At 33.4% G+C, this 23,774-nt stretch overlaps 5 protein-coding genes across 8 annotated transcripts; 1 reads left to right on the top strand and 4 right to left on the bottom strand.

Annotated features, from left to right (window-relative positions):
- Positions 1 to 584: 584 nt before the first annotated feature.
- AT-HSFA5 (winged-helix DNA-binding transcription factor family protein) lies at positions 585 to 3,371 on the bottom strand. The gene is made up of 2 exons (XM_012215694.4): positions 2,940 to 3,371; positions 585 to 2,085 (listed from the first exon to the last, which is right to left on the bottom strand). The coding sequence occupies exons 1-2, from the start codon at positions 3,189 to 3,191 to the stop codon at positions 850 to 852; spliced, it is 1,488 nt and encodes a 495-aa protein (XP_012071084.1). The 5' UTR covers positions 3,192 to 3,371; the 3' UTR covers positions 585 to 849.
- Positions 3,372 to 4,025: 654 nt separating this feature from the next.
- Positions 4,026 to 8,441, bottom strand: LOC105633135 (farnesyl pyrophosphate synthase). 3 transcript variants are annotated; one of them, XM_012215689.4, is made up of 13 exons: positions 8,311 to 8,441; positions 8,127 to 8,240; positions 6,921 to 6,945; positions 6,676 to 6,791; positions 6,484 to 6,570; positions 6,246 to 6,362; positions 6,056 to 6,144; positions 5,906 to 5,957; positions 5,389 to 5,484; positions 5,200 to 5,244; positions 5,005 to 5,094; positions 4,835 to 4,906; positions 4,026 to 4,504 (listed from the first exon to the last, which is right to left on the bottom strand). In XM_012215689.4, the coding sequence occupies exons 2-13, from the start codon at positions 8,235 to 8,237 to the stop codon at positions 4,352 to 4,354; spliced, it is 1,053 nt and encodes a 350-aa protein (XP_012071079.1). In that variant the 5' UTR covers positions 8,238 to 8,240; positions 8,311 to 8,441; the 3' UTR covers positions 4,026 to 4,351. The 3 variants fall into 3 exon arrangements, with proteins under 3 accessions (XP_012071079.1, XP_012071080.1, XP_020534439.1); XM_012215690.3 differs by lacking the exon at positions 8,311 to 8,441 and having other exon boundaries at positions 6,672 to 6,791; XM_020678780.3 differs by lacking the exons at positions 6,921 to 6,945; positions 8,311 to 8,441 and having other exon boundaries at positions 6,672 to 6,791; positions 8,127 to 8,251.
- Positions 8,442 to 8,967: 526 nt separating this feature from the next.
- On the bottom strand, positions 8,968 to 11,837 carry LOC105633134 (RING/U-box superfamily protein). Of its 2 annotated transcripts, none has more exons than XM_012215687.4 (3): positions 10,438 to 11,837; positions 9,603 to 9,993; positions 8,968 to 9,501 (listed from the first exon to the last, which is right to left on the bottom strand). In XM_012215687.4, the coding sequence occupies exons 1-3, from the start codon at positions 10,938 to 10,940 to the stop codon at positions 9,355 to 9,357; spliced, it is 1,041 nt and encodes a 346-aa protein (XP_012071077.1). In that variant the 5' UTR covers positions 10,941 to 11,837; the 3' UTR covers positions 8,968 to 9,354. The 2 variants fall into 2 exon arrangements, with proteins under 2 accessions (XP_012071077.1, XP_012071078.1); XM_012215688.4 differs by having other exon boundaries at positions 9,603 to 9,984; positions 10,438 to 11,836.
- Positions 11,838 to 16,569: 4,732 nt separating this feature from the next.
- On the top strand, positions 16,570 to 19,726 carry EMB2769 (Cwf15 / Cwc15 cell cycle control family protein). The gene is made up of 8 exons (XM_012215686.4): positions 16,570 to 16,709; positions 17,065 to 17,219; positions 17,982 to 18,088; positions 18,192 to 18,233; positions 18,327 to 18,414; positions 18,957 to 19,059; positions 19,226 to 19,326; positions 19,456 to 19,726. The coding sequence occupies exons 2-8, from the start codon at positions 17,089 to 17,091 to the stop codon at positions 19,577 to 19,579; spliced, it is 696 nt and encodes a 231-aa protein (XP_012071076.1). The 5' UTR covers positions 16,570 to 16,709; positions 17,065 to 17,088; the 3' UTR covers positions 19,580 to 19,726.
- Positions 19,727 to 20,469: 743 nt separating this feature from the next.
- LOC105633132 (transmembrane protein C9orf5 protein) lies at positions 20,470 to 23,615 on the bottom strand. The gene is made up of 2 exons (XM_012215685.4): positions 21,410 to 23,615; positions 20,470 to 20,744 (listed from the first exon to the last, which is right to left on the bottom strand). Exons 1-2 carry the CDS (start codon positions 23,261 to 23,263, stop codon positions 20,646 to 20,648), a joined length of 1,953 nt encoding a protein of 650 aa, XP_012071075.1. The 5' UTR covers positions 23,264 to 23,615; the 3' UTR covers positions 20,470 to 20,645.
- Positions 23,616 to 23,774: the final 159 nt, after the last annotated feature.

The following is a 23,774-nucleotide window of genomic DNA, read 5'->3' as shown; positions in this document are numbered from 1 at the left end:
CTTCTTTTTGGTACTCAGTAAGCATCCTTTTTAGATTCAGCTTAAAAACATCAAGATATGTTAGTAATTTAAGCCTTAAAACAGCTCTTCATGAATTTCAGTGTATAAAAAGAAAAAAAAAACATCTCTTCAGAGAAATAGAAGGGAATAGAAAGAGGCACTTCCTGGTTGTGGGCAAGTAGGAGAGGCTATAATCATTGCATACCATACCAGAGAGGATTCCAGCTGAGGGTTTCGCAAAACAGCTCAGGGCGCATATAGTAAAAGGTGATATGATAACATTGCAATAGGAACTCTTTTTCTATCATTAAAACTTGTGTATAAAATTTGACTTATTGGGCACAAGTTCACACTACAATCTGAAATTAACAAATAATAAAGTCAGATTTCTTCACTGTGGGCAATAAGGGGATTTGGCTAAATGCAGATATACCCCTATGCTTATAGCACTTTCAACTTTTGCTTCAACCGGTTGAACACTTCAATGTACAAAAATTTTATTGACCGTTCCAACTTTTCATTCTATGAAATGCTGAAATGCTGTAGAAAAATTTGCTATTGCATACCGTTCATTGTTAAAAATGTACCAAATACCCACATAATCTTCTTCCTCTACATCAAAATGAATGTAATCATTGGATAACAATGACAATCCGTATGATATGAACAATAGCAGCAACCACTAGGAAAATAAGAATTTCAACATTATTCTACTAACCATACATATGGTCTTACACCTAGTTTTTGTCATATATTGTTGTCAAATGTATGTAGTGAAAATCCAAATCATTGGATGTAGTAGCAAAAAACTTTACAAACCTGTCATACGCCTTTACATAACAATGGCGCTCAAAGAGAGAGATTCTCCACATTTTTAGCGTTTCTCAGCATTACATGGCTTGACCTTCTATCTTCCTTATCATCATATGGATTTGCTCTATAATTAGAACTTGCCTCTTCATTTTCAGAAGAGCCTGGTCTTTCAGTTAGGAACTGTTCCCAGAAGACATCATTTACTCTAGGAGGTGCAGCAGCAGGCCCTTGATTGTTATTTGGGGCCTCCTTTGATGAAGATAAAGTTGTGTCGCCATTGCCGCCTGTCCTGTCTTTTGAAGTAACCAACATATTGGATTCTTTACCATCGTCGTTTAACTTCGATTCTGGAGATTTGCAAAATTCCTGATGCAGTTCAGCCATCCTAGCTGAATAAGGACTCCTATTGGCTTGAAGTGGAGAAGATGCTAGAGTTAGATTTAGATGGCAGGAAATATGCCCATCAGCTTCTTCATTAGAAATCAGATTTGGCTGCAGCGAGTGCAGTTCTAAGGTTTTATTTGTTGTCAATTTTCTCGGGAAAGCTGGATCAACTTTATATGAATAAGATGTCCCAGTATCAGAAAGATCAAATGTTTCAGATGCAAATAGTAGACATGGTGTTCTTGGTGGTGTGTCTTTTGGATCACCTCCAGATGCTTTCCTCTGTGGACTCCCCATATCTTCATTGGAACTCTGTGTGCTATTTGAGACCAAATTAATATCTGAAACAGCTGGTGATAATTCCAGTCTCAGCTTATTTGAGAAATCTTGATGAATAACATTCCCAAACTCAGACCTAGAATTACTTTGATTGTCCACAAAACTATTTTCTGCATTTGACTTCGAGTGATCAACTTGAGGCAGCCGTCTTTTCTTGCTATATGCTGAAAAATCCATAGAATCAATTTTCCGAGCAAGATGTTCAATAAAGGTAGGGTTCTGAACAGCCTTCTCTAACAAGGCCAACAATTTTTCCTGCCTCTGCTCCATGCTATTCACCCGCTGAGTTAGATCTTCCAACTGAAGCTTTTCAGCAGATCTCTGATGCTTGCTTCCCACAACACTTTCCTCAAGTGTGGCTTTTTCACGTGCAAGCCTATCTATTTCTACATCAAATGCTGCTCTTTCTGGATCCACCAAAGAACCATGAGGATGACTGTGGCTATGAATTGGTTTCCTTCGGTGGATATTCTTAAGGAGATGCTTTTGATCTTTCACAAAATCTTCATTGGCAAATTCCCATTTCTCAGGATCAATCTTTCTAAATCCCTGTCATCAAATTAAGCTATGTGCTAAGGCATACATAAAACTCTAAGTCAATCACAGAATACAAAACCTTCTCCAAGGAACTTACAGAAAATCAAGCCATCTAAAAAGATAATTAGCTATCCAAATTACGCAAAACCAAGAAATTTTCCTCAACAAGGAATCAAAAGTTGAAAATATTGAAATCAAATAATTACTAACAAGGTGTACTAGAAAGTTCAAGATTAAATAAATTCTTCACCAATAACCAGGATCAAAGAACATGAATCTAGCAGGCCATCACAGGTGGAACTCAAGTGGAGGTCAAGTAAAGATTTGCAGTCAATCTTTGCATAGAACGCTCTGGACTCTTCTATCATGTCTGAAAATAACAAGAAGCACACATATGGACATGTTCAAATGTTTATTAAAACAAGAAACATTTAAGTTGATCCACATATGCGGCATGCTTATAAGGACAATTATATTCATCTAACTATTGTTCCAAAGCTAATTCGTTCCTAGTTAACCTTAATCTTGCCACTGGATACAAGCGTTGCTTCCATAATTCTCCTTTCATTACCTCAATCACTAACCTGGGTTCGAATACAAACCAAAAATAACTAAATTTCTCCAAATAAAAATAATGTACTCACATATGACAACCATTTCACCACCTCTCCTCCACTGTGAAGCCATAACTCAAGTTTGAAGATTCCAATATAAATGCACACAATTAGGAAACTGGAAGGTCTCTAATTTTTCATTCAAATATAAAATAATCAAATCAACAACAAAAATTAATCAAAAAAGATATCAATAAGATCTCTGTAAACATCAGAAAACAAACATATATATATATATAAAGAAAAACTCACATAGGTATTCAACTGTCTTATGAAGCTAGAGAAGTTGTTGTGCTTGAAATACGTAGGAAGGAGAACTCTTGCAAATTCTGGAGGGTTCCAAACGACAAAGCTGTTCTTGCTAGAGCTCCACGACACGATCTCATCCGTCGATGAATCATCCACCATGTCATACGTCTTTAACAAGAACGGCGCCGGTCCTCCACCACCTCCTCCGCCTCCTACGCAGCCGCTATTGGTGGCTGAGGGCGGGGCCGCTTCCATTTGACTAGAAATTTTCTCTTTCTTTTTCTGATTGGAGACGAGTGAAATTGAAGGATTAATTGAATTGAGAAGAAACCCTAATTAATAGATTATGGAGGGAAGATTGGGAGATGACGGAGAAGGATATCGCAAACATCGAACCTTTCAGGCAAATCACGTCACTTTACTGGAATAAGATCTTTTTTTTTTTTTTTTTTGTTTTCTCTCTTTCCTTCCTTCATTTTTTTTTCTCAAAACAGAGTTCTTAAATTTAATTATTGTCATTATTATTCTAAAAAATTTTCAATATTTAATCAAATCTGGATATTGATTCAATCAATTAATTTTTATATTATTTTTATTTGTATAATACAATGATTTAAGAGTAAATTAATTTTTAACTATTTATTCTAATTACTTTTATATGATTATTTAATGTGAATTGATATTGAGATGTTTAATAAACTTGGAGAATCTATGTAAATTATACTAGTACTGTCATAGGATTTTCTTTTTTCTTTTTTTTTTTTTCCCTTTTGTGATCCCTAATGAAGCTAAGGAAAAATTACTAAATAGTAAATGGCCAAATATATGCCTTAGCCCTAATAAAAAAAAAAAAATCATCAAAAATACATATGTTTTTTTCCTATTCACATTAAAATAAACTCTTTCAGCTATAACACATTGTAAAAAAAAAAAAAAAAAAAAAAAAGGAAAGATACATTTTTTGTATGGGCCAAAACTCTGTAAACTAGTTCGGCTCAGTTGGCTCAATTATCAGCCCAAGCCCATCTTCTAAAGACGGATCGGCGTTGAAGATTCTGTCCAACAACAGGAATGACAAGTGAGCAAAAATTGGAAAAACCAATACGTGGCGTCAAAATAGATAAATGGCGCCAAATTTCATAAAGCGGTTAACCGTTCAGATTTTACAGAAACCAAGAAGAAGTTGCCTCAAAGTTCAAGAATTAAACTAATTAAATTATATAGAACCAGAAGTCCAATGAAATTTAAACAAATGATATATTGTGGAAACTCTTCAAAGTTCATCTAGCGTGTATCTGATGACCTTACCCAAAGTTTCATTTCCCATTCTAATGTTCAAAAAACTTATGACTTAACTGCAAAATCCCAGAAATCATTTGGATTCAAGTGCAATCGAATATCATACGTATCAGTTCTCAACTGTTTCGGGGAGCATTTTGTGCTCTGTCAACTGTCCATCTAGTTCTGACGAATCTCCTCCACAAAGCCTGCAGCGCTTTGTTTGGATGAGTTTCAATGGCCTTTGCAAGCTTGTCATAAGTTTTCCTCTCATATTCTGCATATATACCCTGCATATACACACATCATTATCCTAATGAATGATCAAAGACATCTTAGTAACAAAAATATCGTTCCAACTTTCTTGCATCTAAAACAGTAGGTCTTGCTGCTTTCATATAACACAACTTAAAAATGGACATTAGACGTTCCTTGATAATGGATATCCAAAGTAGTGAGTGATTGTTGTAATAGCCAAGAATTGATACTTGATTTAAGCGAGGAAGGAGTGAACTAAATTTGTGTTTTAAGTCAAAGAAAAGAGCGCAATTTCGTATTCTATAAGCCAGAAAAACTTTCCTTGTAAACATAAAGTAGAAATTGAAAGCATTAAGACAAACCTGAAGATCAAGAATTCTATAAAGTTCTTTCACTTTTGCGACACAGCCTGGATCTGTTTTCCCATAGTTTTCCTGGAAAAATTAATGAATTGTTTAGGATAACTAGTTCTACTCGTGTTATTCCAGAATATAGTGCAAAACTGGAATAATGAATTATCTTGCTTACATACATATAATAGTTTCTTTTGTTCCTCATTAGCAAGTTCTAGTGCTTTAACAACAAACCAAGTGCACTTGCAATCCTCAATATCTGTTCCAACCTAATAACACAGAAACCCAGGGTCTTCAGTTATCGAATAATACAAGTGGTAGATATAAAGCAAGGCAAATGTATCGGCAAGAGCCAAGTAAGTCCACAAACTTACCTTACCAGTTATTTCTGGGTCTCCAAAACAATCTTGATAATCATCCTACAGCATAAATAGGCACAATATCATCTCTGGCAATTTATTAAGAAAAAAATAGAGATCTCTTGTCAGGTTCTGACTAGAGTTCAAAGACGACGTCTCTGCAATCAAATGAAGAAAAGAGAATCCTTTTGCTCAGTGATTAACCTGGACTTGAAAATAGATAGTAATTTCAATAAGGATCTTCTTTGCTTCGGCATGGCTCTCAAGATTCTCACCTGCCATAAGCAATGAGCATGCAACCTGGGGGCATACAAAGATCACAACCGAAAAAATGAAAAATGTCAATCCAATAAACCTCATGCAAGCAGCTGTATCTTAAAAGTTAAAGTAACTTTATTCGAAGATAGTTAATATCTAAGCATTACAGATAATCAAGGTGCTATAATTCAAATTGGTCCACATGGAGAGATAAGAGTGAAATTTCCTATAGTGAGAGCATATACTTCCTGGACAACACATACATAATCTGAAGTCCCACAATGAGCAGCAATTATACAAACAAAGGCATATGTGAGCACACATAATGGCAAATCCAATTTAACAATTACTATGAAAATAAGTTTCATTATGGGTCATTATAATGGAATGCAACAATAAATAAAATTGCCAATTAACCAGCAAAAGCAATGATGAAAGCATATATAAAGGAATTGCAACTCACCGGAAGGTAAATGGAATAATAAGCACTTTTGTACTCAACTATGCGATGATAACTGCATGAACACATAAAAGAAACAAGAAAAAAACAAAACCAATTTGATTAATATTTTATTTAATGTATAAAACACAAGCATTATCTATTACCACTTACAGTGACAATGAGTAGTTGGATAGATCCTGTTCACCTTTATGTGTGCTAATTAAATCTATCATTTCTCCACAGACTGATTGGAATTCCACCTGCGTAGACATGATTATTCATTACAGTCAATACTTGATTATAATGCTTAAATGGGGGAGGAAAATATTCCTCCAAACTGACACCACAAAGATTGTACTACCTCATGAAATAATTCCAGCAGATGCACATAATAAGGCTTTTCTCTGAAATACATCTTCAGAATTCTGCGGACTTGATTGGGGAGTATTATTCCATCATTTATAGCGATAAAACCAACCTATAATAGAAAGAGGATAGAACAAACTCAGAATTTCATTGCAGGTGCTGCTCTAATTCACAAATCATAATAGTAACCAATTTCTTTTCTAGAATAATTGGAGAATAGATATCATTCACACCTTTGGTAGCATGTACCAACAAGGTTGACCACGGCGTGTATGAGAGTTGTCCATAATGTCGTCAAGCACCACTGCACATGCTTGAAGCTGGAATAGTTGGCGTCCAAAAGGGTTACCACAATAGAAATGAAATCATGCATAGCAGTAGACCTGGCTAAATCAAATTATATGGTAATCAATAATCCTACAAACCCATTCGATGCACCAACCAAGCACGCAAGCAAGAAGCATTTCATCATTAGTCAGTTCTTTTCCTTCCTTAAGTGACTTGTAGCAATCAATGACAGCCAGTCCTCGGTATAACTTTCCTGCCAAGAGTACAAACATGGAATTTGTTAAATTAAGATGGCGAAGTCCCTTATGCTACCATTAAATTGAGCTCCAATCTTCTTCCTTGAAGGATAGAAGCTATAAGATGCAGCATTTGATAACCCCACCTCTAGGTACATTGTAATCCAGCATCTGCAACAAATGGGCGTAGAATCATAATTGGGACCTCTAAATATTTTATATTGCAGTGCACTTATAACAAAACAGTATAAACTAATAGGATTACCAATACATGGAGGCATAACAATATCCAGTGAAGTGAATCAGAGGGTGCAGACACAGCCTCAATCCATGATAAGATCAATTCATGTGTTGCACCAACAACATGGCAAAAAATAATGTTGTGGCATTTGGGGCCCAACATGTTTATAAAATGAATGTTGCAGAAATATTTATGTTAAAATAGATACATGGTCATACATGATTAAACAAGATTAGAAATAACCACATCTAACAAGAGATGCAAGTAGCATAAGTTAGGAATAAAATGAGAAAACGATGTCTGAAATGGTTTAGTCATGTCATACGTAGATCTAATGTGCTCCGGTTAGTAATTGTAAAATATTGATGGAAGAGGGTATTAAATAGGGAAGAGGTAGACCTAGAACCACATGAATGGAAGTTATCTCAAAAGATCTACTACTACTTTAACATTAATGTACACTTAGTTATGAATAGAGCGGAAAAGAAATAAAGGATTCATTTAGCAGAACCCAAATAGTTAGGGATTAAGGCGTAGTTGTAGTTGTTATTGTTGGTTTAATTGATTCAACCTGTGAAATGCAATTACTTACTTGCTTACCAATGGAAATTTAAAATTATCTATAATCTAATTCTGGTAATCCCTACTTAATTTCAAGTTTACTTTTTGATCATCAATGTTCACAATCAACTAACAGAAGCGAAAATTAGTTGTAAACCCAAACAAATCCAAATTTGAATCCCAATCTGTAAAATATTTAAGTTACGAAACTTTTTCTTCACTTACCAAACTATCACACGATTAAGTCCATTTCAACTGAAAGTGTAATAAGTACCAAAAGACTTCCAATTCAATATTTGTCATTTAACTTCCCAAATCAAACTTGGAAGGCAGGAAGCACATTATTCAACAAGTGAATCTTGACCCATTATCAAGAACTGTTTCAAGACATCAGACTGCATATAAAACTCTCCTGTTCTTACCATAATTGCAGAAATTAACGAAACAAAAGTAACTATGACATGAACACAAGTATAACAAAACCATCTGAAATTCAAACAAATCAAAATGAACAAAACACAGAAAGATAAGAGAAGAGAGAGTTACATACACGGTCGAGCCATTGGCGAGAATCATCAGTGAATTCAAAAGCAGGGTCATTTAATAGCTGTGATTTGAGCGTTGAATAGACTTCCAAGAACTTGGATTTCAGATCGCTCATTTTCTGTGTAAAAACGTTATAAGAGACAGGAAAATGTAAAAAACAGAATTTTGCCGGTATGAAATGTTATTACCGTTCGATATGAAAGGGCGCCATCTCCAATGGCTATTTTGTAAATACATTAAAGTGAAATCCAGATCTCTATCTGCCGTGCCGCCTCTGATAAAAAAATTAAAAACATGCGTCCACCCATTTTGACAGAGATGACCTCAATATTGATATTTTATAGTGGAATAACGTTAAATTAGCCCCTGAATTTAAGAATAATATTTATCTAAAAATTAGTATTTATATAATTTCGTCGTAGAAAGATCTCTTTTTTTTCAAAAATAATAAATATTTAATTTAAATCATACATAACTAAAAATAATTAGTATTCTTTAAAAATCAAATATTTCCAAATCAAATATTTTACTTGATTATTTTTTACATTAAAGAGATTGTATAGTTCTGCAATTTTTTTATAATTATTTTTATTGCCTAATTTTTAAAAAATTTGAACTTTTTAAAACAATTTTATTAATTAATATTGTTAAAAGTTATTATTTAATTTTTTGGTTGAAAATTGGATTTTATATTTATATGATGCAAAGTTTAAAATGATAATTATATAAGTTAATTTTTGAATAAATTGTATAATTACGATGATCATCCCTTTTATAACCCAAGTAGATCATAAAATGCTTCCTTGTAAAAAATAGTATGACAATTAGTCTGAAGAAGAGAATCATTGCTCATCAAACAAAGTGTATTGCATATACTGAAATTTTATGTATTTGTACACGTATTCAAAGTACCATTACAGTGTGAAAAATTGATATGCAGAATTCTGGTTTTCTTGAGGAGTAAATGACTCTGCTACCCTTGGGAAGCAAGCACTTGTCCATCATTTTCCCAACATATCTCAAGACATAGTATGGGTATATGGTTACTGGTGAGCACCACTGTACAAGCAAATAACTCCCTCAAGTAACCATGTAAATATACATAATTTCTTGGCTTTGAGGGGAAAGAAAAATAGCAAAAACCATGTAAATACGTATGAATCACTCGCAGTTTAAAGAAGAAAAAGAAAAAGTCTAATAAAAACTTGTGCTTTCTGTTGTTGTCTTGCTATCTACCTCTCTAGTTCTTGTTTGCAAAGAGGGCAACATGATATAATTTTTAGCCAATGATCTACACACTTCAGGTGAAACATATGGGAACATGGTAATTGTCTCACTTCTTCCTTGTCTTTGTACTTGGCTAGGCAAATACAGCATTCCTGTCAATGTCATTTAAACAATATTATAAATTTGAATGATGATGATAGGTTTATAAGTAACCTTAGTACTGGTACTCGAATTCAATATACTAGGACTTTACCGGATCTTCACTTGCAAGGGTTGAATTGCAATCAACACTGTTGCTACGCTCTGAATTGGTTTCGATTGCTTTATATTTCCAGCTTGGTAGACTGGAGATTTGATCATCAGATGCCCCTCTTTCTGCAGATCCCATTTGCATATTGTAACCAAGGACGGTACTAATGAGTGGCACGCAACAGCAAAGCAGCAGAAACAGTAGAAATGGAAATGAGTAGCTTAAAGCATTCCAAGCCAGCAGAGAGATGCAGAGCACATGTAGTTTTGGTGCTCGGTGAAAAGATCCGAAGCGAGAATCAAAGACCCAAACATTACCCATCACAAACCATATTGCAAATAATAGTTCTAGTGAAGTCCGGCATTTGTTAATCAAATGTGGGTACCTGTACAGACTATATTCAAATCAATGGACATATGAATAAGTTCAATGGTTCCTTCTCATTCCTATCAACTTATCATGAATTTTAAATGTTGAACACAGGAGTATGGTTTCTTCTCTTTTTCTCCCCCCAAATTTGGTTCAATTCTTCTTCAAAATAATAATAATAATAATAATAATAATATTCATCTTTGAACACCAATCTTGGTTAATATTAATTATTAAGATTTGCTATATGATTAGCCACTGACACACAGCCTTTCCATTAATCATAAAGTCTTTTCATGATTATGTTATAGAAATTACTTGAGAATTCTAAATCATTCAATAATCAAAATTCTTGGTTCCAAATTTTGTTATGCACAGGATAGTTTCTATTTATATGACACCAAAAGTGTAAATATAGAATTAACTTTTACCAAATTAATTTTTCATAGGGAGTTAAAGTATAAGATACCTGGAGTCCTCACTGCCTCTTTGCTGTTCCAAATCAGAAAGGCCAAAACCATCTCCTTGATTTATATGAACCTGGCGGTAGCGCCCATATAATACCAGCAGGCTAAGAAGACATCCAATATCATAACCAACAATCCATATTCTCATAGGCCAAACAGGTTTCTCTGTCTGCGAAATAGCCAATGTGATTGTCGTCATACTTATTTGAACAATCAAAGCTATAAACTCCAGCATCATCCAAGTACTAGAATTGAATGGATTAGACCCAAGATTGGATCTTGAACCATTCTGGTAGTGGAATACTCTTCTCAAGAAAGTGAACCACCTAGCTCTTGATATTCTCATTGCGATCCTTATCAAAAAAGTAGAAGGTGGAGAGCGAGAAGGCCTATTTCTAGTGGTCATAGCCCCACGATCCTCTCCTATTGCAGAATTTGCTGAAAATGAAACTGTGGTACCTGAATTACACAACGAGTCTGGTGTGGAGAAGTACCGGGTATTCATTTATGAATGTTGGTGTAAATTTTGGTATTTGAGATCTAAAGATAGAGATTATACTGGTTTGGTGAATATATACAAGAGTTAGTTACCAGTCAATAGCATGATCTTACACAAGTTTTGCGTGAAATTAACTGGAAAAGGAAAACCAGCATGGATTCTATGTGACTATTATAGGAATCAAAGATATTTTATTGCGATCAGAGGAATGAATTCGTAATAGATTGTAATTGATTGATGGATTTAGATGATCATAAGAATTGAGTGACGCAAAACTTCAAATACCATCTGGGCGGAATAGTAGGGGACCAAATTCTTGAGTCTTGTTAGCTTCAATTCTTGAAATCCCAGAATTTAATCTGCACCAACTGCAAAATCTCTCAAAACCGACAAACCAAGAACACCAAGAATTCAAAAACTGAATAGGAATACCAAAACAGGCCTCAATATAACAAAAAGGAAAGAACTTTTTTCTCAAAGCTTTTGACTTCAGAAAGGACTTGAAACAAAGATCCTCCAATCACACAAAAACTGAAAAACTCAAGTGGGTATTTAAGCAAAGGCCTGAATATGCACCAAAGACACAGAACTGAAGTGTATAAAGGAAGTTAGTAGAGAAAAAAGAAACAGAAGTGGGTTGGGAGAATATGACAGGAAGGTGAAGGTTGGGTTTCAGACGGTGACCAAGAATCAACTGCAAAAGCCAAAACAGCTTTGCTTCGATGCCAAGGGAAAAAGCAGTTTGGAGAGAAGCTTAATTAGCTAATCGTTGGCCTAACTTCCCTCTAGTTTTTGTTTCTTAAGAAAGCAAAGGTGAGATAGAGGTAGAGCAGCCAGCAACTGCTTCTTCAAACACAAATCTCCCTCTTTCTTTCTATTTCACTCGCATGCTAAAATGAATGCACAAGGAAGGATATTGTTTTAAAAGTTAAGCTAATGTCACTTTGGCCTTAATTGGATAAGAGGCAAAGAGATTATTACAAATTGATATTTATTTTTTGTTGATTATATTATATACAAATGGGGATTTTGAATTCTGGCGGGTACAGTAATTTTGTGCTGTGAGATTTTGATTCAATGGTGGGAGGTTGGCCACCTAATCCAACAGAGCCGTTCTCATCTCACCATATCATGGCCCATTGGCCCCTCTTTGTTTGTTATTTAATTGCTTTGCATTATGGACACATTTTCCTCCTTTTGTGGGGCTACCTTTTGGCAAGTGTATGATATGCTTAGTATATCATCCAAGTCAATGTCCAGATAATGTGACCATTTTATTAATATTAATTAGTCATGATAAAAAATTTTGTTAGTTTTCTTCATATATATATATATATATATATATATATATATATATATATATATATATATATATATATATATATATAACTTGAGAAATGGATCAGGTATGATTCGATTAGTTTGGTAATGTTCTTTAAGGATGTCGAGGATGGGTTGAGTACTCTCTATCGCACCGCAGAAATTTTCATCGATTTACTGAGTTTTTGACTTTTAATTGATTATTAGTCTCTTTAAATATAAGTCATTTCTAGAGATTATTTTGTCCTAAAACATAAATCGTTTTAAGTAATTTAAGAGTAATAAATTATATTTTTTTCAATATTACTTTTATTTATATTAGATATAATAACTATTTTCACAAATTACTTTTGATTTTGAGATGAAAGGTAATTTGATCAAATTATTTCTATTTTTTTATAATTTAAAAAATTTAATTACTTTATTAATCTTTGTGCAAAAAATTTAAACGATTAATATTTTGTATCGAGGGAGCAGCGAATAACTAATTTTTTGGCAAATTTTGTAAAAATTATGAATTTCCCATTCTTAAAGGAAGCACAATTTGATCAAATTGATATTGGGTAGCATTATAATTATTTTAAAACAAGAAGAAGCTTACTTTGTTTGTGAATGAGGAATTCGGTTGAAAGATTATTTCAATTAAGATGGTCATTCAAGGCAGTATCTCTTGATTCATTCCGTAATCAAATTATATATTTTTAAAAATAATTAATAAAGACAATTAGATTTTGATTGTCGTTACAAATGTCAATCTTCCGTTTGATGTATTATGCATTTTATATAATATATTGAATTTTATAAAGCTTATGTATCTGAAATTCAGTTTGGACCTTTTTTCTATTTCTTCTAGATCGGTACAAACGTCTTGTCGTGAAAGGATGGCCAGACTAGATTTTTTCTTTTATTACAAAATAAAGGGTTGAATATTCTACCCAAAAAAAAAAGAAGGTTGAATATTAATTATTAACACGCATATGCATTAATTTCTAAGAGGTTACGTGAAAATCTTTTTTTCTTTTTAGTTTATTTTTAGATTTTTAAATTGTATTTTTTTAATTAAACATTTACCACTACAATCTAAAAAATTTAATACTAAATCTAAAATTTTTTATTTATTTAATTCAAATTAATAAATCAAAATCAAGTTCTTATATTATGTGGTTATCATATTTAATCATATAATATAATTTCTTCTATTTTTCCGGTCATATATGATTCTTTTTTTTTTTTTAAGTTAGCAAAATTGCTCCTTTAAATCTTAGATATTTAATAATGAAACAAATTCAAAAATTTGACTATTTTAAATCAAATTAAATATTAATAATAAACCAAATTTAAATCGTGTATTATGTTTGTGACCTTATTTAATATATAATTTAGTTTTTTATTGAATTTATTAGCAAATATAATTTTAATTTTAAATTAAACACCGACAATAAAATGCAATATTATATCTTCACAATTTTTAATAAATATCATATGCTAATGTATAATATAATTTCTTTTTTTTTAGCTAATCTTATTAATTTTTTAGCTAATAGAATTTAGATTTAAAATATGATAATTATTTGATTTAAGTATGAAATATAGAACCAATGGGATTCAATGCCAATTAGTATTGTAGTCAAATTCTTCATAACTTCCACTATAGTTGTCATAATAGAAACTTTAAATATTTTTATTTTTGATTACAAATTTGCTGTCATAAATCTAAAAATAATTAAATAAAAAACCAATAACAAATATAATTATATCCTTACCATATTTAATGTATAACATAATTTCTTATTTTTATTCAACCAATAAAATTTAAATCTAAAATTAAACATCAATAACAAACCAAATTGAATTCTTATATTATTTTCTTACCGTATTTAATAAAAATCATATATTATTTTTTATCTAATTGAATTTAGATTAAAAAGAATAGAAAAACAATATAAACAATCAAATTAAATTACCTCAAAGATGTTTTTTCCGATTCATAAATTTAGTAGGATTATAGTTATAGATTATAGATATACGTATAAACAAACATGGGTTTGATTCACACTCCATGTTCTGAGAAATATTTACTGGATCTACTCATGCTGGACCGACTGTGCAATACCAAGAATTCCGCACGCTGCCCGTCCGCGGAGGCATTCTGGTAGAAATCATTGTCTTGTCAGCTTCATATTCTTATTTTATTTTAATAAGATGATTGGGCCCTACAGTGGTATAACCGGTGAACCTCTCTCCTATAGGCCACTCAAACATAGAGAGATTAGGGATCGACTGGCCACCAGAGGTGCGTCCTTCCCGGTCCTCTCGTACTAGGGAAATGTCCTCTCAATGCTCTAATGCCCACACCGGATATGGACCGAACTGTCTCACGACGTTTTGGGCATTTCCCATTTTTATAGGAACTTCTGTACTAGAAATAATGGTATCTTCAATTATAGCCCCTCTGGGATGTAAAATATATCTCTTCTGAAAAGACTATAGATTTTCATTATAATATAATGTATTTAATAAATATAAAAATAAAAAAATTACCTTTAATAGATTATACATTAATCCCTATTAGTCAATAATCAATATTGAAAATTATAAAAAAATTGAAATTACAAGTCAATTTCAATTTTCAACTGCTCAAACGGCAAAAACTATAAATTGCCAGATTCTAATGCGGAGTCACATTGCTGACTAAGTTATGTATACATCAAAATCAAAATATACTAGAAAGGAAGATTCTTAGTAAAATAAAATATACTTTACTCTCATGTTTCCTTAATTGACTTGTATTTGACCATTCAATTGCAACGTGTGATGATTTTAATGCACCATGTTTAAGACAATATGAACATGGAAAATTCCATTATTAAAAAAAAAAAAAAAAAAAAAAGAAAGAAATCTATGTTACTTCAATAGATTTGTATTGAACATTTTGACCAATTGTAAAATGCCACGTATTATTTTATCTGGGATTCTCCATGCCTTGTGTAAGAAAACGGTCATTTTTCTACATGTATTATTGGATATGATATAATGTGATGGTTGCGTATAATATGAAATCTTAGACAATTTTTATGCTCAATTGGATGATAAGTGAGGTTTTGACAAAACCTTGTCCTTAGTTCTTTGTATATTAAAAAGAAAACTACTAAGCAGACTGAACATATGGAAAAAATTTTCAGATTGAAAAAATCTTAATTGTGACTAAACCCGAGTTAGATTTAGTCGGCCCCTAATAATTATTGTCCGAATATCGGTGGTTTAAAAAAAAAAAACTATATGTATATAATCTCAGTCTTGCTTACGCTCAATAATATTGCACAAGTAATCTAAGCTTTCAATTAATTTTAAGACAATCTTAAAAACTTATATCATGTGAAGAATGATAGCTTTATTGATAATTTAATGTCAACTAAGAGACATGGAGGACAAGAGCATTAATCTAATAAACCAATTAAATAATTATTTATTCTAACTAAGGTTTGAGCGGTTTGATTTACTGATTTCTTAACAAAAATTATACAAATCAACTGGACCAACGTTCTTTTAAACTTAATTTCTCTATTTTATATTGTTTGTGGAAAAACCACGAAACCTTTTTATAACCTATTACCCCTCTTACTCCGATGTCTAATTTGGATTTATAAAATGTGAAATCCATGAAATTTTTAAGTATATTATCGATCAAGAAAATTAAGTGGTTTAAATTCCATCATTAATAAAAAATAATAAATTTTAGAAATCCTACATTTGAAATGAAAAAATATATATACACACAAATAGAGGAATTTAATAAATTCATGAAATGTTTAAAATTCAATCACGTAAATTTCATTAAACCAATCCATCTATAAAGTTTGAAGTTAGTTTGGATTTCTAATATAATGTTAGAACTTATTTCTTCTTGACTACTAAGATCAAAATGAGTAAATTTGGTTCTCTTTTTCATTTAAAAATAGTTCATCCAAAGATATTTATTTATTTTAAAAGAATAACTTATAAATTATATCAATTATTGCGATATCTTCAATTTTAATAAAAAAATAATAATTTAAATAATTAGAGAAAATGACTTATTTGTACTAACTTGGTGCACGATGAGCCAACCCCATCATCTGTTTGTCTCTAATTATTCACTCCTTTAAATATGCTTGATATACAAAAATAAAAAAAAAATAAATTGAAATAATAAAAATATAATAGAACGGAAAAACTTACCTTGACCCGGTCTAGGCAAATTGTTTCTATAGATTCCTTACTGGGCTCTTCAAACTCGATGGGCTAAAACTTGAACAGAAACGAACCAAAAGGCCCATTATACGAACCGACTCCAGCTCTCTTTTATGATCCTCTCTGTTTATCCTGTTTTCCGTTCTTCTCTTTCCCCTTCCGTTAGCGGGATATCAAACACACAGAAAACCTTGATCGAGCCAAATTTGAAGAACTGAATTAAAGGTATGTTCGTAATTTCTTTAATTCGTATTATATGTGGGTATCTGTTGTTTAATTGAATAAAAATCTCTGAATTAGGTTTGCCTCGATTATGCTACTTAAAACCTAATATTTGTTTTTAGGCTCGGTGTTTTTAAATTATCTTTTTTCTGTTTGGTTGATGAAAAAAAGCCTGAAAACGAAAAGAAAAGGCTGTTATTAGTCTAAATTGTTCTCTCTTTGTTTGTTTTTTTTTTTTTTTCGTCCTAAATTTAAAAGCAGGTAAGTGTTTTTCCTTAGCTGGTGAAATGGATTGTTAGATATTGGGATTAACATATGTTACTATGAAATTGTTGAAGTAAAGAATCTGTTTTTGTAGGCAATTGAAGGATAATTAGAAACAATGACTACTGCAGCTAGACCCACATGGGCACCAGCAAAAGGTGGTAATGAACAAGGTGGTACTCGCATTTTCGGTCCTTCTCAGAAGTACTCGTCCAGGGACCTTGCTGCTCATACTAATCTAAAACCTAGGTGGGTACTTTTCACCTTTCACCACCAACAATTTATGTTGTTAAGCGTGCTTGGAATTTGTTTTCAAACAGCATTAACTTTTTGATTCTGAGCTTGTTACTCAAGGATTAGTGCTAACTGAACTTGTCACAAGATGAATCTGCTAGTTTCCTTTTCCTATCTGATAGTTTCTTATTTGTGCAATACAAGAACTTGGGTAGGACCTAGTAGATTGCTTTGCTAATGGTGTAAGTGGCATGCACCTTCCCTATGGATCTATGGGTAATTTCGTAAATGGCGTTTGACCCTCTATGTGGATAAAAAAGTTACTTGGAGATATGAAGAAACATTCTTAAAGTGTAGTAGTTATGATGGTCTATGGCTTATATAGCTGGAAGATGTTGTACAACAGGTATCTAGTGGTGGTGCGAATTTTACAACATGATTAATTTGCTCAGTTAAAGTTGCTCTCTCTCTCTCTCTCTCTCTCTCTCTCTCTCTCTCTCTCTCTCTCTACGCCGCATGTGCGTGTATCTGTGCTTACTTCAATAAAATGTTGCTTATGCCTACATCTATTATCATCTATAAATTGACTTGTCTTTTCATTCTTTATAATGCATCTACATCTATATATCTGTTTGCACATGAAATGAGGTTCCATTATCCAAGTGTTTGTTCCTCGTATAAACTATATACCTCGTCGTCGCATTCATATGCATAGTAGTGCTTCTATGTCTGATTTTTGTTGTGAATTTATTTTTGACTCCTATGAATGCATTACAGAAAGGAAGGGCAAGACACACAAGAGGAATTGCAGAAGAGGAACCTCCGTGATGAGCTGGAAGAGCGTGAAAGGAGACATTTCTCATCGAAGGATAAGTCTTATAATGGTAACATATCTTTTGTATGGTATCCTGAATTCATCTTTACATTTTGGTGGTGGCTATACAGTTTGCTATTTTTGCTTTCTTATTGAAATTTTATCTATGGTAGATGATAGAGACAGTAGAAAGAGTAATCAACTTCTCTTGGAAGGTGAGCATCCTTGCTGACTGGTTACTGTTCCCATTTATATATAAACTAAGCAAGTTCTATGATCACTTAACTAACTACCCAAACAATTTATAGGGAATAAGAGGGACACTGAGGACCGTATAATGCCACGTACTGTGGATGCCGATGATTCTGATGTGGAAGTCAACAATGACAATGAGAGGTTATTACTCTTGCTTGATAAATCCAAATTACACTTAATTAGCGATTGCTTCATTAGTGAAGTTAGCCAACTATTTCCTCCTCTTTAATGGTTTATAATGCTCCAAGTAATATTTTCTACATCTATTTATACATATTATTACATTTTCCAGTTTTTCTAGTTCTGTGGTCTTCCACTTCTTTGTAGCTTCCAGTTTTTGCTGTTATTGTGCATGTGGTTACCTATTCATTAATCACTCGGTTTTGAGAATTTGTTAAAATATAGGAATTTTTGCTGTTATTGTGTATGTCGTCACCTATTCATTGATCATGTGGTTTTGATGTGGGAGTCATTCACAATCACAACATCTTACATTACCTGTTTAATAAGTATCATTTGGACTATCTATAGCTGAGGAAAACCATCTTTGAGATTTATACTATAAACCTTTATCCACATTCTGCAAAGCTTGTTAAATTAAAAGTTACTAATCATCTGTTTCCCAATTGACTTTTCAATTTGAATATATTAGCATAACACACTACCTTAATTTTTTGCTTTAGCGATGATGACGAAGACGATGATGATGAAGAAGATGATACAGAAGCTCTTATGGCTGAGCTTGAAAGAATAAAGAAGGAAAGAGCAGAGGAGAAGCTGCGGCAGGTAAAACTAACTGATTGGAAGTAATGGATGATTGTTAGTCAAATTATACTGCACTAATGGAAAATCTAAGGCCTGAATGTTTTGTTCTAAGTTAGAAGAATTTTGCTGTTAATTAGCCAGTGGCTTTCGTTATCTGACCACTGGTTAATGTTCATGATTTTTGTAGGAACAACTACGGGCAGCCGAAGAGCTGAAAGTCAAGGAAGAGCAGCTTCTCAGAGGAAATCCATTGCTGAATAATCCAACATCTTTTAGCGTAAAAAGAAGGTAAGCAACTGGAATACCTAAATTCCAATTGGTTCTAGAAGCAAGTTAAATTTTCTTTTATTGCTGGACTTTGATGCGCCATTCCAGTGCAATAATACCCAAATTCTTTCTATGACTTCATTGTCTCAGGTGGGATGATGATGTTGTATTCAAGAATCAGGCTCGGGGTGAAACTAAAACTCCTAAACGCTTCATCAATGACACCATCAGAAATGACTTCCACAGAAAATTCCTGCAGAAATATATGAAATAATTTGGCTAATAAAATCCTTTAAGTGTACGCTGAAAAGTTACAATGAAATTTAAGGATAATTCTGAATTTTTATCATGGATCTGTTGAAGAGTAACAATTAAATTTGATGGTTTGAATTAATGTATTTTAGAATTAAGAGTTCCTTTATGCTGATTCTATGTTTGGTCTTGTCAAATATAAATACAGATATGAGAAATCGTTTATCAATGAAACTTCCAGGCACTTTACTATGCTTTTGATTGATTCCTGGAGTCATTGATTTCTCTCTCTACCTTGCACAATTAAAGTCAACATTTTCTCTTATATTGATTGTTACGTGAGCAACATGATTATATGAAATATAATAATGCTCTAGTCTTCAGTTGCATCCACAAGCGTGTCTGTGCTTTGCCCTTTTCCATTCCGGTAAACCAGGTATCGATTCTTTCTAGGAAAGCAACTTTCATGGGGCTATCACCAAGTTGCAACTGGAAGTTGGTCAGTCCCTGGATTTCCTATTGTTATGATCCCAATTGCCTTTGGAATAATAAATTTGCTTGCTCCTCGATGTGAGGAATATAAAATGGTGGTCTTAATCCAGAGGCTGCATTATTAATGAAATCGTTACTCATATGTTATGTCATGTCAAATGTCCAAAAATTCAACAGTGCACGTTTCAGTAAACTGGAATAAATGAATTGTTCAACAGCTTCATCCGAGGAGTTCAGGTGCTACAATTTCACTCCAAATTTGGAAACTTGTCACAATCAAGATTCTCATATAAATACATCACCGTCCAACACAAGAATCCTTATATCAATAAATACACAAGGAAAATGTACAAATTAATTCTCAATAAGCTGCCAACAATCAAGAAAATACAAGATAGCCACATATTTCTACAAAGAAAGAAACCAAAACAACTATAGTTGATTATGAGCAGACCATGCGGTAGAGATTGCCGAAACGAAAAGATTGGCTGAGAATTATATGCTTTTGCTTAAAGTGGCTCAAAGTAATATACAACATTTCACATGTTGCAAACAAAAGAAAATGAAATAGACTAGGGAAGAGCTTCGGACTAACGCTATTCATTTTTCGGCTTCTGTTCTCCCAATACAAATTCAGCGTATAAATCCTTAAGACCAATCAGGACAGTAGTTATCAAAGGCCCCATTATTGCTCCCTGCCAAGCAATATATTCAAACAACTCAACTAATAGTTCATACAATATCAAATCAAGTGATGCATGATATTCACATTTATCTTTTATCAGCATAACTGTACTTCATCCAGACCAAATTTTAATAGAAAAAAGGACTGGAAAGAAATATATGTACATAAATGCCATCTAATAACCTAAGACTTATGTATCAGGAAGTTTCTAGAATCAGAGTCGCTTAAAATTGTCACCCAAGGAGTTGGAAGTGGACTTTCCTCTAATCTGATTTCAAATTTGTGATCATTGACATAGCTTCTTGAGTGGAAAACAAGATTATTAGCACTTAACAGGACCAAAATTTCTCTCTCTAAGAAATTGGACTGAAAATCCTTAGAATTATCTAGATTGCAGCATCAAATGCATATTCAAACCAAATTGTTGACTTCTAGAAGAAATGTCAAATCATTTCAGTTCTTAACCTAAGCCAGCCACCAACAAATAATTTAAACCTGTCATTATTTTAGGCATCCTTTACTTCAGGAGTCGGTCAAATTATGTAATTTTCTTTTTAGTGCCTGCAAACAGACACACAGAAACACCACTCTGTTTTCGATGATGAATTGGCACAAGTGTAATTCAAAGCAGTAAATTGAGAATTGCACACCAGGACATAAACAGTAAGAGCCTACCTCAACTGCAGATGGGAACAATGTCATTCCACCAAGAATGCTGAGCCCAGTCAGATATTCACTGTAACCTGGTATATCCTCTTGAATTTCGGATGCACCATAATCCATAAGCAGCACGTGAATAATGGAAAAGCTAACAGCCAGTACGTATCTACTTTCCATCACAAGTTGCAAAGTAGCTGGAATTGTTGCAAACCAAGGTGGAAAGATGGGCAACAGTGGACTGAGGAATGCGAGCACAGTGGATACATATACGAAATGTATTTTATACAGTCTAAATAACAGCCATGTGAGACATCCCTGGAACAATGCAATTTCAGCAGTAGCCAAAAGAACTCCAGAGATAGCATCTTCAAGAACTTCAACACACCTAACCCTTGCCGATTCTGGAATGGGAAGCATGTACATCACTTGTTCAGTTACCCCACCAGACTCTGATGTGATTAAATAATACAAAACCCAAAAGAACACCATTGACTGAGACACAAAATTGAAAACCTCTGCTGCACCAGAGATGACGGAATTTCCAACAGAGAACATGACCTTAAAACCCCCGCCTAAAACTGATGCGCTACTAGCAAATATACGCTGCGACACATCCATCCCTCGAACAGCAAATGCTTTAGCCTTCTCAACAAGATCCTCCTGGGTGATTATCAATTCCCTGAAAATTGCATCTAATTCTGTATAAATCTCACTCCACTGCCGATTACTAACTTTGGTTCTTAAATTCACAAGCTTCTGTGTGAATGGAGATGGGATCATCAAAGAAGATGATTCCACAGAAGAATTAGCTGGGGAACTAATGACAAAATGCTTAATCCCAGTGACAAGTTCAGTCATATTATATTGCTCCGCCAAACTATCTATTTGATCAGATACTGTTACATATAACGCAGTGGTGTACTTATCTACCATTCCAGGAACATCATTATCATCCATCCACTGCTTAATACCAATCCTCTCTGCATAATTATTCTCTTCCACATGTGATTTCAATGAAATAACTGCATTTTTGCCTTCAACACCAATTTTATAAGAGAAAAAAATCAACCCCACCAAAGACCCCACAATCATTCCAACAATTAACCCAACTGCTACAATAGTTTTCAATTTCTTCAATATCCTTCTTGTAAAAAAAGCACTAATTGCAGAACGCTTAAAGCTATTGTTCTTAAAAGAAGATACAACAGAAAATGTAGAATCTGCCGTTGTGGTACTACACATAAACCCCAAGCCAATAATCAATAATGAACCAATACCACCAATTCTTTCATAAGCTAACACAAAAACCCCAAATGACACTAACCATCTAACTAATTTTGAAAATCCACTTCTTCTAGTTCTTCTAGGATCCTCTCTTTTGGGTCTTTTAAGGAAAACCCTTAAAAGAACCTCCTTAAAATCAACAAGAGTACCCACAAAAGCTTTAAAAATGGCAACAGGAACAGCAAGAACAGTCTCAGTGAGGCCTAATTGTAAAGGTTCACTCCAAAATTCAACGAGGGTCTCTTGAATTCCTCTCAAAGGAATTGAACACAAAATAGCCCATTGAAGAGGCCTCCAATACTCTTGCAAAAGCTTACCCACGAAATAAATGATAAAAATAGTGAAGGCAAGACCCGCATGAGCCATGGCTATGTAAAGAGCAAGGCGTACCTGAGGATCACCAGAAAAGGTAGTTTTTTTATCTGAGTCTGACGATTGTGGTGGCTCGGTGGATGTATTTGAAGGCGGTTTGGGCGGATTTGTGGTAGTGGGTTTGCGAAATGAACCGGATCTGAACATGTCCTGCCACGGAAGAGTTGAAGATTCTGGCTTTGAATTAGGGTCTCCATAGGGGACTAACTCCATTGTAATACAAAGAGAAGGAGGAGGAATAAATCTTGGGTTGACAAGAAGCCTCTGCTATGTTAGTTACAGAAAGATTGGATATTATATTACTATACTCCGTGCATGTGAAGCACAGAGAGAGAGAGAGAGAGAGAGAGAGAGAGAGAGAGTCAAGAGAGACTCGCCAATGGAATACTTACGATTGGGAACAGATAAAATGAAAGGTTTGGGGAAATTATTTCTCAGTGTGTAAAGAAGCTGTGGATTTTATTCTGTTATGCGAATGGTAGAGAAAGAAACTGCAAAGATAAATTGTGGTGTCAGTGACTTTTTTGACTATATTTAGATTATGCTGGTTGATTGATGATGGGAGAGAACCAGTAACCAGAGGAATGAACCTTTTATGTGGGACATGGAAGACAGTTTGTTTTTTTTCTTTTTTTCTTTTTTTTTTCATATTAAGAGGGAAGTCCTTGAACACAGATATCTATTGACTAAAATGACATTACCTATGCTTGCAATTGGTCCTGGT

This window comes from Jatropha curcas, chromosome 7 (genome assembly GCF_041381405.1).
Source record: "Jatropha curcas cultivar XTBG-Jc1 chromosome 7, XTBG_Jcur_1.0, whole genome shotgun sequence".
Lineage (NCBI taxonomy): Eukaryota > Viridiplantae > Streptophyta > Magnoliopsida > Malpighiales > Euphorbiaceae > Jatropha > Jatropha curcas.
This window is presented reverse-complemented; position numbering and strand designations above follow the sequence as displayed.

Bases quoted from the DNA above. Each gene is read 5' to 3' on its own strand.
- AT-HSFA5 (XM_012215694.4), bottom strand. From the start codon at position 3,191: ATGGAAGCGGCCCCGCCCTCAGCCACCAATAGCGGCTGCGTAGGAGGC. The intron at 2,086-2,939 runs GTGAGTTTTTCT...ATTTGATGACAG, and splicing joins TAAGACAGTTGAATACCTAT to GGATTTAGAAAGATTGATCC.
- LOC105633135 (XM_012215689.4), bottom strand. From the start codon at position 8,237: ATGAGCGATCTGAAATCCAAGTTCTTGGAAGTCTATTCAACGCTCAAA. The intron at 5,095-5,199 runs GTAAGTTTGTGG...CTGTGTTATTAG, and splicing joins ACCCAGAAATAACTGGTAAG to GTTGGAACAGATATTGAGGA. The intron at 4,505-4,834 runs GTTTGTCTTAAT...GTGTATATGCAG, and splicing joins ATAGAATTCTTGATCTTCAG to GGTATATATGCAGAATATGA.
- LOC105633134 (XM_012215687.4), bottom strand. From the start codon at position 10,940: ATGAATACCCGGTACTTCTCCACACCAGACTCGTTGTGTAATTCAGGT. The intron at 9,994-10,437 runs GTATCTTATACT...ATTTGAATATAG, and splicing joins AGAGGCAGTGAGGACTCCAG to TCTGTACAGGTACCCACATT. The intron at 9,502-9,602 runs GTAAAGTCCTAG...TGACATTGACAG, and splicing joins CCCTTGCAAGTGAAGATCCG to GAATGCTGTATTTGCCTAGC.
- EMB2769 (XM_012215686.4), top strand. From the start codon at position 17,089: ATGACTACTGCAGCTAGACCCACATGGGCACCAGCAAAAGGTGGTAAT. The intron at 18,234-18,326 runs GTGAGCATCCTT...AACAATTTATAG, and splicing joins TAATCAACTTCTCTTGGAAG to GGAATAAGAGGGACACTGAG. The intron at 19,327-19,455 runs GTAAGCAACTGG...TCATTGTCTCAG, and splicing joins TCTTTTAGCGTAAAAAGAAG to GTGGGATGATGATGTTGTAT.
- LOC105633132 (XM_012215685.4), bottom strand. From the start codon at position 23,263: ATGGAGTTAGTCCCCTATGGAGACCCTAATTCAAAGCCAGAATCTTCA. The intron at 20,745-21,409 runs GTAGGCTCTTAC...ATTGCTTGGCAG, and splicing joins TGTTCCCATCTGCAGTTGAG to GGAGCAATAATGGGGCCTTT.